At 41.8% G+C, this 14,314-nt stretch overlaps 1 protein-coding gene across 1 annotated transcript in view; it reads right to left on the bottom strand.

Moving 5' to 3' along the window:
* The window catches only part of SLC43A3 (solute carrier family 43 member 3), a 247,485-nt gene that overhangs the window by 77,931 nt on the left and 155,240 nt on the right, over positions 1 to 14,314 (bottom strand). The window contains exons 6-7 of the mRNA XM_030186408.1: positions 12,965 to 13,041; positions 12,769 to 12,861 (exon numbers count right to left, since the gene is read on the bottom strand). Of these exons, the coding sequence (XP_030042268.1) occupies positions 12,769 to 12,861; positions 12,965 to 13,041 (170 nt within the window). The remainder of the gene's footprint in view (positions 1 to 12,768; positions 12,862 to 12,964; positions 13,042 to 14,314) is intronic.

Raw genomic sequence — 14,314 nt, 5'->3', positions numbered from 1 at the left:
CCTCCTCTACTGACTAGATGGCAAAGGTTTTCATTTAACCAGCAGAATCAAAACATCTTAGATCAGAGTGAGACCAAGGGGTGTCTCTACATGCCACAACATTATGTTGTGTCGGGGGTCTGGCGCGAGCGTGATCTAAGATGGCCGCATAGAGATTAGGCTCCGCTTCCCGACATACTTTTATTTATTCTGATAACATCAATTTCGTAAAATTTGGTGAGGAACTTACCTCATGGCTTCCGCAAGACCTCATAAAGAAGTTGTGATTCAGTATTCATCTCAAGGGCTTAAGCGATCAAAACCAGAGCCACCTTCTCCAGGTAAAAATAAAAATGATAACCGAGAAGATGTTTCTCTTCAGACTGTGCTGGCAGAACTACTTCAAATGTATTTATTTTGCTGCATTTATATCCCACATTTTCCCACCTATTTGCAGGCTCAATGTGGCTTACATAGTTTAGTTATGATATTGTCATTCCAGGAAATCAGATACAATTAGTAATATGTAGAGATTAAGTAAGGGGAAGAAGAAGGAAGTGATTGGGTGAGTAAGTTTAGAAGGTGGACTTTCATAACTGGATGGATTGGTGAGGTGGATTATTGGGGCTATGGGTTCTCTTTGTAGGCTTTGTTGAAGAGATATGTTTTCAGAGATTTGCGAAAGTTAATTATTTCCTCAATTGTTTTTAGGTCTGTGGGTAATGCATTCCATAGTTGCGTGCTCATGTAGGAGAAGGTAGTGGCATGCATCAGCTTGTATTTTAGACCTTTACAGCTGGGGAAGTGCAGACTGAGAAATTTGCGGGATGATTTTGTGGCGTTTCTGGGAGGTAGATCCACAAGGTTTAGCATGTAGATTGGGGCGTCTGCGTGAATGATTTTGTGTACAATTGTGCAGATCTTGAACGCAATGCGTTCCTTAAGTGGGAGCCAGTGAAGTTTCTCTCTTAGGGGTTTTGCACTTTCATATTTAGATTTGAGTCTGGCGGCAGTGTTCTGGGCTGTTTGGAATTTTTTGATAGTCTGTTCTTTGCAGCCAGCATACAGTGCATTGCAGTAGTCCAGGTGGCTTATTACCATTGACTATACCAGGGTTCAGAAGACGTGTCTCGGGAAGAAAGGTTTTACTCTTTTGGGTTTCCACATGGAGTGGAACATCTTTTTCGTCGTGTTCTTCACGTGGGTGTTGAGAGTGAGGTTTCGATCAATAGTAACTCCAAGAATTTTCAAGTTTTGTGAAACAGGCAATCATATTAACGGAGAAGACTTTCAGAATTATTGCTATTAAAGTTCATACGAAAATTATGTTAAGTGGGCAAGTGGATAACAACATAATATAATGATATCAGGACAAGGTATAATTGTCAGTAATTAGGATAAATGGTGAAACATTATCAGGGCTTAAGGCAGAAATTCTTAAAACAGCAGCAGTTGTCTCATTCTTCACGTATTGAATAGTCAGAGTCTCGTTTAAATGTACATGACGTTCAACTGTAAGAGGTTTCTAAGCTAACCAGGAAACTACAACGGCTGGACAGAGAATTAGAGGACCTTAATAATAGGTGTAGGAGGAATAATATTAAAATATTGGGATTGCCCGAAAAGTGTGAAGGTCAAGATTTACTTCAATTTATTTCTACATGGATCCCAAAGGTACTTCACACTTCTTTCACGCCGCCGTCGGAATTTGAAAGAATTCAGAAGACACCATCATTTATTATACAAGGAGCAAAGAAACTGAGACCAATAGTGGCAAGATTACTATGATACCAGCAAGCATTTCAGATACTACAACTAGCAAAAGCCAAACCTCCTCTGAAATTTGAAGGTCATTCTGTTATTATAGTGGCTGATCTTCATAAAAATACTATTGACAGAAGGAAAAGATTCTTAGCTATTCGTGCACATCTAAAAAGTATTGGAGCCAGACATGGTCTATTTTTTTCAGTAACTATGAAAATAACAATTAATAATGTCACCAAATCATTTCAAGATCCTGAGGCTCTAATAGAATATTTGGATCAACAAGGTTTTGCTGCAATGGATATTTCCACAAGGAAATCTGCTTCTGCTTCATGATCTCTCACTAATTTAAGTTAATACAGTAAATTGATGTCAGAATCTCTTCTATTACTTGGATTAGCATTACTATATCATTTTATCTTAATGGGAAGCTGCTGCTATCTCTTTGGCTGTAGGTTCAGCTTGTGTTCACACTTATAAAGCTGTTTTTTATTATGTGGTTAGCTGTTGTTTTGGTTACTGTTTATATGCAGTTTTCATCAATTTTTGAAAGGCTGAGTTATAGGCATTACATGTATGAGTATTTGGCTAAGTATTTTATATTTTTAATTTATATTATATCCTTTCTTTATAATCAGCAAGATCTAACTTGTTATTATGACCAGTCATATTAACGTTCTTTCCATAAATATAAAGGGTCTAAATAACCCTTTCAAAAGAATTAAATTTTGGACATATATTACAAAATTATCACCAGATATTCTGTTTATTCAGGAAACTCATTTAAATTTTATGTGCTTACTTTCTCATCCAAAATATACACTTGGATCCTGTTCTCCTGCACTGGGGGAAAAAATGGAACTGCCATTTTTATAAAATCTTCTTTGTCTTTCTCTGTTATTTCTGTTAATTCAGATTCACAGGGTAGGTGGTCTTATACTGTGATCTCTATTGGATCTACAAAATTTTTCCTAGGTTGTATCTATGCACCAACGAATGATGATCCGCAGTTTTTCAAAAGAATTGCTGATACTTTAGCAGCTTTTTCCTCATATTCCAATGTTAATTGGGGGAGATTTTAATATAACATTGAACCCTTTGATAGATAGGAAATCTTCTTGTTTTGCTTCTTCTTCTAAAAGTAGAGGTGTTCTTTTACAGATTATGGAAGATTTGAATTTACATGATATTTGGAGAATATTGAATCCTACGACAAGAGATTATACTTTTTATTCTATCCCACATAAATCCTTCTCCAGGATAGATATGTTTTTGGTGTCTAGTGATTTAATCTCAGATATTTCTATTTCTGAAATCTTGCCAATAATTATTTCAAACCACGCACCTATAAGTTTATCATTTCAGGACCTACTAGACCTCCATTGATATGGAGATTTAATGTAAAATTACTCAATGAAAGGTTTTAAAGAAACTGTTATTAAAGGTATTGAGGAATTTTGCTGCTTTAATAAAACAGAGCACACCTCACTCTGTATCTGGTGGGATGCATTAAAGGCATATCTAAGAGGTATTATAATAAACTTTTCTGCAACTTGGTTTAAGGAACAAAAAACAGAGCTCATTAATCTTGAGACCAAAATTAGATCTTTAGAAATTCAATATGCTTCTACTTCCAAATGTAATATTTTTCAAAATCTTTGTAAACTTCATTCAGATTATAATATGATATTAAGTAAAATCTCTTCTCACCAAATGGCTGTTTTTGGAGCTAAATATTATTCTGAAAATAATAGGATGGGCCGTTTATTGAGTAGTTTGTTAAAAGGTAAAAAGAGTAAAACAAAGGTAACTTCACTAAAAGATCCAGGTAACAATTCTATGGTCACAGACGACAACCAAATTTTGAATTTGTTTCAAGATTTCTATAAAAAATTATATACTTCTGAACTATCTGTTTCAGATCAGTCAGATATATAAAGGCAATTAAGTATTCACAGGCAACTGGATAAGCCCTATCCTTATATTTTAACTTATATGGCTAGTAAACAGCCTGATATCGGTCCATATACAAAACAGGCTGAAGTAGGGTGATGAAAAAATTATTCTGTGAGCAGCGATATTCAGCCGCTGTCCATGTAAGTTATAAGTTTAGTTCAGGCCTGCTGGCCTAAATTAAACTGATCATGTCAGTATGGTGGTCGCAACATCCCTATATTCAGCACCGCTACCAATCCAGTGACGCTGGCACACAACTTCAGGACAGTTATCACACTGGCTGAATATCAGCCCCTTAAGTAGTGGGCTGAGAACCTGGGGAAGTGGGTTTGATTCCCACTGCAGCTACTTGTCACTTAATCCTCCATTGGCCTCGGTATAAAAACTTAAATTGTGAGCACACTAGGGAAAGCGAAGTGCCTGTATATTTATTTATTTGTACCCCACATTTTCCCACCTATTTGTAGGCTCAATGTGGCTTTTATAGTCCCGAAGAAGCGCTTGCGGACTCTGGTGTAAACAAATACAAAGTGATATATAACATGTAAACTGCTTTGGCCGTTGAACCATGGAAAGGCCCTTCAAATTCATGGCCCTTTACCCTTTCCTGGGTACTCGACTGTGGAATGCTTTACCTAAACTAGTTAAATCAACCCAAAATTATCTAAAGTTTAGAAAATTATTCAAGTCCGTACTATTCAAAAAGGTTTACCCTCCAAATTCAACATAATCAGCTTAATCTCTTTGGTTTCAAATAATCCAGAAATGAATCTATTTTCTTTACTATTCTACTGTTGTATATTATACCAAATTTTAATTTACTGTTTGTACTGTTTAATATGCCATTAATACTGTATTCCTGATTTAGCATATGTAAGCCACATTGAACCTGCATCCAGTGGGAAAATGTGGGATATAAATGCTTTTAAATAAATAAATAAATTTACTATTCCAAAATGCAGTAATTTCCTTGTGGCTGCTCTCTACTCCCTGAAGCCCATAGAAATATGCAGAGGCTGCTCAAAACTCCGAAACCCTTTAAGGTCTGGCCTGGTATGGCTCATTCCACCAAAATGACACACATGGACCAGGAAGGCACAATCTGCTTTAAAAATAAATCCAGACAGCTGTGAATGGACATATGCAGCGTGAGCTGTCTACTCAGGCTTTAAATTTAGCTCTGCCCCATAGTCAGTAAATGACACAGCACAATGATGAAAAGAGGGGAAGAGCGTTTCCTTCTGCATAAACATGCTATTTTTAACTTGATTTAGCATTATGCCGAAAGGCAGGCTCACTCCATTTTGGCACAGTTTGTGGGCACACTCTCTCCTCTCTGTCTTTAGGTACACTACACTACACTCTGAACCCCGCAGTGCTGCGACATAGCCCAGCACAGTCATACATGCAAAACCTGGTTAACAGAGTGACACTCTTACTCTTCATTCACAAAGATGCACAGAAATGGTGATGGAGTGACACTGTCACGCATACACACAGACTGACATTTAGTTTCACACATACACACACACTTAACACAAAGACAGCACCTCACACACATCCATAATAATACAGAGACATACACACAAATATATGTAAGAAATCTGTACACATATAAAAAGGGACAACTGCTAATTACAAAATCAAGTCATAGCTAGCGTTGCTGCCTCCCCACTACAGACTGTCACCACTGCCTCTCCCCATCCCTGGGCCTGCTGTTGCCATGAGGCCTTCCGCCAAAGGCCCGCACTCCAGTGCAGCTGCATCCAGCCCCTTCTGACAACTTCCTGTCAGAAAGAGAAGTACAGACAGCTGTGAACCAAGGGCCTGGTACCACGGTAAACCAAGTAAGCGTGACTGGCAACCCCCCTCCCCCACCAAATGTAGGCACCCTCCTGCCCTAACGAGGTTTCCATCTGCTGCTATAAAATCATTCATGTGGTTTTCCATCTGCAGGAAGACTTCTAAGCTTTTTGCTACTGTCTCTAACATCTTGCAGCTCTGCTAAAGCTGGTGCCAAGTGATGGGCAGTGCCCAGCCCCTATAAAATTATCCTCTGCTAAGGACAGCAGATTGCTCCTGAAGGATTATTCTATTTGTTGGGAAGGAGAGATTTAGCTTTGCTCCTTCCTTCTTTGACAGAGTGGGGTCAGAGATGATTTTTTTCCTATACATTTTAATAAGTACTATCATACGAATATTTTGTTGTATATTCTAGATGTATTTTCAAACTGCAATTTTCAAAACTCTGGGAGCTTCACAGCAATTCTCAAAGGGAAAGACTTTCCCCTTCAGAAGGGCAAAGAAAAGTTGCCCCCAGGATTTGCACCTGATTTTTCTCAGAATATTTTTCCATGAAAAGTAGCATGTGTTGTTTTGAAAATGCAACACTATGCATTCTCTCTCCTCTGATAGGCTTAATACAATTCAAGGTCAGGTATACACATAAAGTAGCACATATGAGTTTATCTTGTTGGGCAGACTGGATGGACCGTACAGGTCTTTTTCTGCCGTCACCTACTATGTTACTATATGACCTCCTACACGAAAATGGTAAGCACTGATTGCACTGAGATGCACCCTTACAGAGTTGGTTTTTAACCCAGACTCAGAGAGGTGCAAGAGGTATTCAAGCAGTTTTTATGTAGGGCAAGATAAAGGATCTAGAGCAGTGATGGGCAACCTTTTGAGCTTGGTGTGTCAAAATTCGCCAAAAAACCAAGCATAACTCGGGTGGTGTGTCACTTCGAGAAAAAAACCATTATTTCGCGATATTTATAGTTTAAATAACAAAAATGTATAATTGTAATATAAAACTGTATTTAATAAACCAAAAACTAATTATTTAACTTACCTACTTAGTGACTTCTTTGTTCATCTGTCAGTCGGTTTCTTTTGTTGGTCTTGATATTATTTAACTTGTGTGGGGTGCCGTGAACTAAGATAAGTGAGGGGGAGGGGGAATTCTTTAACTAATCTGCCTATTAGTGACTTTTTTGTTGCTGAATTTCATTGGCTAAATCTTCAATTGAAGGTTGGTATTTTGTACACTTCAAGCCCAAGCAAGCACTACTAACTTCATCTTTCAATCTGTTTCTTTTGTTGGTTTTGATATTATTTAACGCTGAGAATAAGGTTTCACAAAACTACGTAGAGGGAAAAATTGTGAGTAAAGCCATTGCTATATTTTTCAGGGTGCTAAAAGTGTCTGGTAATCGGATCCAGGCACTCCAAATTTCCTGGTAACTCAGATATTCTCTTAATAATTGCATCTTTATTCTGCATATCGTGAAATAGAACTGGTGCACATCTTAGGAGAGTTTCTTTAATAAATTCTCCCTCACTGAGTGCTTTTCCATGCTGAGCTATGGAGTGAGCAATGCTCAAACTTGCAGATGTTAAATTTGTAGAACCTTTTACAAATTTAAGGATGGACTTAGATTGGCTCTTATAAAAGTGTAGCTGCCTGGAAATGTATTCCTTCCTTTCATCCTCACTTTTTTTCAAGAGCTGGGAATGATTAGTTTCAAAATGTCTATTTATATTCCACGTTCTGCTTACTACCGTTTCAGTACATAGAACGCAAAATGATCTGCCATTTTTTTCTATAATGCCATACATCTCGGTCCATGTCTCTTGAAATGTCGGCTACTGCTACTACCACTTCCTTTACTTAACCTTGGTTTTTTATTTTTTGGGTTCTCCATCAGGGGGGCAGTGACAGAAGATAGAATTATAGATAGCCTGTTAGCCCTGCAGGCAATTAGGGGTTAACTAGCCTAACTGACCACCTTATGTAAATTAAGACGGCTGCCGCTATTTCTAATGGCGGGAAACGGCACCCATAGCACATGCCCTCGCCTCTCCCAGCCTCCCCCTCACCTATCTCAGTAATGATGGTCAATTACAAATCCACGACACCCCAGAACAGTAGATTGGATGATGGTTGCGGGTAATGGTGATCACAGGGCCCTCAGAGATGCGTCCCCCACGGCATTCCGCTGCTCTCTGCTCCGCCGGCCGGAAGTGAGATCAAAGATCCCCTAACGGCCGTGCAGGAGCCGGGGCAGAGGGAGCAGCAGGGAGGGAGCCAATAGGAGCGCACACGGCACCCCCCTCCAGCGGGTAAACATGCACCGGGGGGGGGGGGGGGGTGATTTCACCGGGGGAGGGAGGTCGCGCTCAAGGAACTCCGCTGCTTCTCCGCGTGTCACCGAAAATGGCTACGCGTGTCAGTACTGACACGCGTGTCATAGGTTCGCCATCACTGATCTAGAGTCTTGCCCTCACATCAGACGGCAAACCTCCTCCTTTTAAAAGAACAACAACTTAGTGGAACCTTTTCTGGAAGCAAGCAAGATTATGGAGACACCCTCAGGCTGATTCAAGAACTAAATTCTACTTTCTCAACATCCAGAATATGAGGGTCAGAGATTGGAGGTTTGAATGCAGAAGGGACCCTTCGTTCTGCATTATGAGGGTCAGAAAACACTCCATGTATAACTCCGGAAGAGGGAACCAGATCTGTCTCAGCCAGAATGAAGCAATTACATAAGAACGTAACAATGGCCATACTGGGTCAGACCAATGGTCCATCTAGCCCAGTATCCTGTTTCCAACAGTGGCCAATACAGGTCACAAGTACCTGGTAGAAACCCAAATAGTCGCAACATTCCATGCTACCAATCCCAGGGCAAGCAGTGACTTCCCCATATCTGTCTCAATAGCAGACTATGGACCTTTCCTCCAGGAAGTTGTCCAAACGTTTTTTAAACCCAGATACTATAACTGTTTCCGAATCTTGCCCAAGTTTCACAAGAGACCACTCGTGAGGTTGCATTACCCTGTTCAGTCTGTCCACCAGGCTGTTGTCCTTGCCAGCCATGTACGTCGTATGCAGTACCATCCCACGAAGGAGAGCTCAGTGGCACCTCTAAGGGGTAAGGTCCCATAACCCCTTGCTTGCTCATATAATACATTGCAACCTGAATGATGTGGAGACCTGTCTCCTGAGCAGACCATACTCCTTGGATGTGAAGCACATCCACATGAGCCCCTCATCCCGTTGAATGCATCCGTTGTCAACATCTTTTGAGGAGGTGGAATTTGGAATGTGAGTCTCACACTCATATTGGTCCAAACTGTCCACCAGAGGAGGGATTGAACACACTCTCAAGGAACTCAGATGACATCCGCTAGGTTCCCCGTGCCTTCAGACCACTGGGAAGGCAGAGTCCACTGGGCACCTCTTAAATGGAGACGAGCCATGGGGGTGACATGCACTGTGGAGGCCATATGGCCTAACAATTTCAGCATCTGCTTGCATCTCTGGAACTGTGAGGCAAGCACTATCCACTCCCGCCAGTGGCAGAAAGACCCAAGCTTGTATTGTATTGAGCAAGGCACCTATGTATTCCAATCGCTAGGCTGTGAGAAGGTGGAATTTGGGATAGTTTATGACACACCCTAGGACCTCCAGCACTTGAATAGTTCTCCTCATTGACTCTTATGCTCCCTTCCTGCGATATGCTCATGACGGGTCAATAATCCAGCTTGGGAAACACAAACATCCAGCCTGCATAGCGATGCTGCGACTACTGCTAAACATTTGGTGAAGACCCTGGGAGCTGACGCAAGGCAAAAAGGAAAAACATGATACTGGTAGTGGTGTTTCCCTATTCAAAATCTGAAATACTTCCTGTGGCTGTAAAGATCAAAATGTGGGTATAGACAACCTTCAAGACTAGACAGCACAGCCAATCTTGTTCCTGAATCATGGGGAGAAGGGTGCCTAGGGAAATCATCCTGAACTTATCTTTGACCAGGCTTTCTTGGGGGGGGGGGGAGGGGGGAGTCAAGGTGATTGCAGCAAAGCAAGGGCTGGGCAGGCCGTGAGCTGGGATGGAGGACATTACTTGCGGAGGAGACGGGTTAGATTTCTGTCCTCGTGAAACTCTCTATCGTGCAGTCTTAAAACACACTGATCTGTCACAGACATATTAGTCAAATGACTCACCAGCCAAAGCTGAGGACATTAAAGAAAAATATTCACAGTTCTTGGTGGGGAGGGGAGTCATAGTCATTGCACAATGGTGACATCTAGTGGCTAGATTTGTAATTTAGGGCCCATAATCCTTGGCGTTACAATGGACCATAACTTAAAACTAGAGAGCCAAGTGGCATCCACAACAAAGAAAATGTTCCACTCAATGTGGAAACTCAAATGCGTGAAGCAATTCTTCCCGAGGGAAACATTTCGCAACCTGATACAATCAATGGTACTAAGCCACTTAGATTACTGCAATGGAATTTATGCAGGATATAAAGAACAAACCTTAAAGAAACTTCAGACCGCTCAAAACACAGCAGCTAGGCTTATATTTGGTAAAACGCGATTTGAAAGCGCAAAACCCCTCCGCAAAAACCTACACTGGCTTGCAATCAAAGAATGAATCGCCTTCAAAATCTGCACCCTGGTTCACAAAATCATCTACGGAGAAGCCCCGAGTTACATAACAGTCTTGATCAACTTACCATTTAGAAATACATCCGAATCAACACGATCTTATCTAAATCTGCACTACCTAAAGCTGCAAAGGACTTAAATACAAAACAACTTACACATCTAGTTTTTCCTACATAAGCACACAACTGTGGAACGCATTATCAAAAGCCTTGAAAACGACGTACGACCACCTAAACTTCCGGAAATCACTAAAAACCAACCTGTTTAAAAAGGCATACCCTCCCGATCCAACTTAAATGCCTCTGGAAACATTCTCCTCACCCCCATCCCAAAAGACGCCAAGAAAAGTAGCAAGGAAATCACCAACTACCGGCTAATAGCATCGATTCCGTTGTTTGTGAAATTGATGGAGAGCATGGTGAATAAGCAACTCAATGAATACCTGTTAAAGTTCCACATCTTCCATGAATCGCAGTCAGGCTTCCGCCCTCTCCATAGTACAGAAACGGTGCTCGTCACGCTACTCTCAAACTTCAAGCGGGAGATAGCTGTCGGGAAAAGCATTCTATTGTTGCAATTTGACATGTCAAGTGCCTTCGACATGGTGAACCACACTATTCTACTGCAGCTCCTTGATTATTTCAGGACCAGTGGCAATGTACTGAATTGGTTGAAGGGCTTCCTGACCACCAGAACCTACCGAGTCATCTCCGGAGGAAGTTTATCGCCTTCTTGGCCAGCTGTCTGTGGTGTACCACAGGGTTCGCCGCTTTCTCCTACACTGTTTAACTTGATGCTCATTCCTCTAGCCGCAGCTTTTTCTAAACTTGGTCTCCAACCGTTCATTTATGCGGATGACATCACCATCTACGTTCCTTTCAAAAAAGACTTAGCTGAAATAGCTGCCAACATCAGCATTGGGTTACAAATTGTATGTGCCTTTAGATTGAAGCTCAACACAGAGAAAACTCATTGCCTTCTACTCACATCACCTTACAACAAGTACAATCCTACCACCTTAACTGCACCTGGGCTTGACCTGCCAATCTCTACGTCTCTGAAAATTCTAGGAGTAATACTTGACAGAAATCTAACTCTAGTAGATCACACTAATGCAGCCGTGAAAAAAGCATTCTTCTCTCTTTGGAAACTGAAGCATATAAAACCTTTTTTCCCTAGAGAAGTATTTTGCAATTTAGTGCGGTCTCTTGTTTTGAGTCATCTTGATTACTGCAATGGTATCTATGCAGGGTGCATGGAACTACTTCTTAAAAAATTACAGACTGTCCAAAATACTGCTGCAAGATTAATCTATGGTAAATCGAAGTTCATCAGCTCCAGTCCACTACGAGAAAAACTGCACTGGCTACCTGTCAAGGAACGTATAACATTCAAAATTTGCGCCCTGGTGCACAAAATCCTTCACGGCGAAGCTCCAGCTTATATGGATAATCTTATCTTCTTGCCACCAAGGAACTTGAGCAAATCTTCCTGATCCTATTTACATCTCCACTACCCCTCGTGCAATGGCCTCAAGTATAAAACCAGCCACGCATCTACCTTTCCCTACATCAGTGCACGTTTGTGGAATGGTATACCAAACTCAGTAAAAGCTACCTCCAAACAACAGGCTTTCAGAATCTCCCTAAAGACCGCTTTATTCAGGACAGCTTACACTGCAGCTCCGCACTGCCTTAATGTTTTCTGACCCATTAGGTTATGCGACTATACTGCATTCCTTACCTCCTTTCTCACTTCTCTCCCTCTGTCTCTCCCCACCAACTACCTCGCCCTCAATGTGTCTGTTTGTCTATTACTAGATTGAAGTGTCCTTTTATACTGCTGTTAGCCTTTTGAACTAATGTAAGCCACATTGAGCCTGCCCAAGGGCGGGAAAGTGTGGGATATAAAAGCCTAAATAAATAAATAAATAAATAATCTCTGCAACACAACCAAACTAAAGCACGTAATGGACATAACACAACTCTTCCGTTCTCTGATTTCCTAAAGTGGCTGTGCCACATGAACTTGATCTTACCACAACATCACCCTGTATTTGTTCACACCGGAGCCTGCAAAGGCCTCTTCATACTATGTAAGCTACATTGAGCCTACAAATAGGTGGGAAAATTTGGGATACAAATGTAACAAATAAAAATACATAATAGCACGATTCAGGAAGAAGCCTGGTGCATAGCCCTTGACTGAGAACTATTACTGCAATAACTAAGCAAGATAAGTTGGGAGGAGATATAAGCATGGGAAAAAGCTCTAAGGTACTTTCTAAGGAAGGCTTGACACCAGATCCTACCATGGTTTGGACTGAGCCAGATGCCCAAAGCAGCAGGAAAGAACTGCTAGGTAAGCAAAACATGTATGTCCTCCTTATCTGCCCTTCCCCTCACCCTATTCACCACTCATAGCCTTGTTCAGTCTTGGCCTTGCTCTGTGTCCCCCCCCCCCCCCTCTCCCCAGATGAGCTGCCATTCCCAGTCCTTTCTTGACAGCTTTGTTATGCATTTCCTTGTCTGCTTATTCACATTTGCTTCCTTGTGTAGCAAAGTGAAGGGAATAGGGAGAGGGTGCTTTGGGGGAATGAGTACCTTTACAAGGAGGAAAACAGCAGAGGAGGAATCGAAGGCTCCATTGTAGAGGGTAATAATCGTAGAGCGATGCGCATCAAACAAGTTTCCCACCTGGAGAAAAGAGAAACCCAGATCAGTAATGGTAACACGGTTCAACAAAGCAACAGCAGATACTATGCCCTGACGGCAGGATTTTGGAATCAAGAGCACACACCTGTATATTTGTGAGGAGAAAGACGATCCCACCAGAAGAAAGCAGTGAAAGAGCTGGAAAGAGCAGTATTGCTGTATCTGTGCAGGAGAGAGAACAAAACGTTGAGCGTTACATGACTAAAACAGTTTGCAGGGATGAAGCTGGTCTATCGGTTGTGCCAAGCACAGCCATGGTCAGATACACAAAAAAAGTCATCTGGAAAAGGCAGATCCACACTCAGCACAGACATGCCCATAACAGCTTTGTCAAACCACGCAACATGCAGAGCAGACATGCCCTACATACCCATCTCACTCGCTCATTCACATTTTGCACAAGCATGCCAAGTTATATGCAGCTTCTCCTTCCCAAGGGGAGCTCTTCCTACATCATGATGTTTCAGATTTGAAGTTGAGTAAAAATCAGACTTTGTAGATCCACACCCCAGTCATTGCACCCTACCTAACAACCACCCTCTACCCACTACCACAACCAGCCCCTACTAACATCATCTCAGTAACTGCACCCGACACCCAACCCAACCACTCTACCCACACCAAACCCCTACCAACATCCATCCCAATCACTGCACCCTATACCCAACACCCATTTGAACCACTACACCCTATACCCAACAGCCACCCCCTACCCATCCCAATCACTGCACCCCACCCAACACTCACCCCATAAAACAAACCCCATATTCAACACCAATCCCAATCACTGCACCATCCAAATCACCCACTCCAGCCACAGCACCCACACCAGTCACTGCACCTACCCATCCCAAACTACCATCTATTCAAGACCCACCTCTAATCTTCACACCCCACACCAACATCTACCCCAACCACCACACTCTACACCCAATATCCACCCCAATCACTACAGTCTACATTCAGGAATCACCTCCACTCATCCCAATTACCATCCCCTACCGAACATCCACCCCCCTACTTACCCAAACCACCAGCCTTACCGAATACCCATCCCACTACCCAAAACTCACTACCCATTCCAATCTCTACACCCTACCCAAGCAAGAACAGTGCCCTGTCTAATCTTGTTTGGAATCCAGTTATACCATTAGCCTGTCTAATAGAGAGAATGATTTCCACAGTGTGATTGTGTTGCAGAGTTATCAACTTCAAAAAACCTTTTTATTAACATTCTGACAGACTTTCACCAAGAGCCTAACTTTTTTTATGGGTATGACTTATATAACATAAATCAGCTGGCTAACGCAGATTCCACAGAGTACACAATTTCCAAAGGCATTCTTCAGCACTTACTCACCATGTACTCCTGCCTCTACCTTACCCTGCCCCTCCTCCAAAATAATTTCCAGAGGAAGCTGGACAGCAAGAGTGA

The sequence above is a fragment of the Microcaecilia unicolor genome, chromosome 1, assembly GCF_901765095.1.
Source record: "Microcaecilia unicolor chromosome 1, aMicUni1.1, whole genome shotgun sequence".
NCBI lineage: Eukaryota > Metazoa > Chordata > Amphibia > Gymnophiona > Siphonopidae > Microcaecilia > Microcaecilia unicolor.
This window is presented reverse-complemented; position numbering and strand designations above follow the sequence as displayed.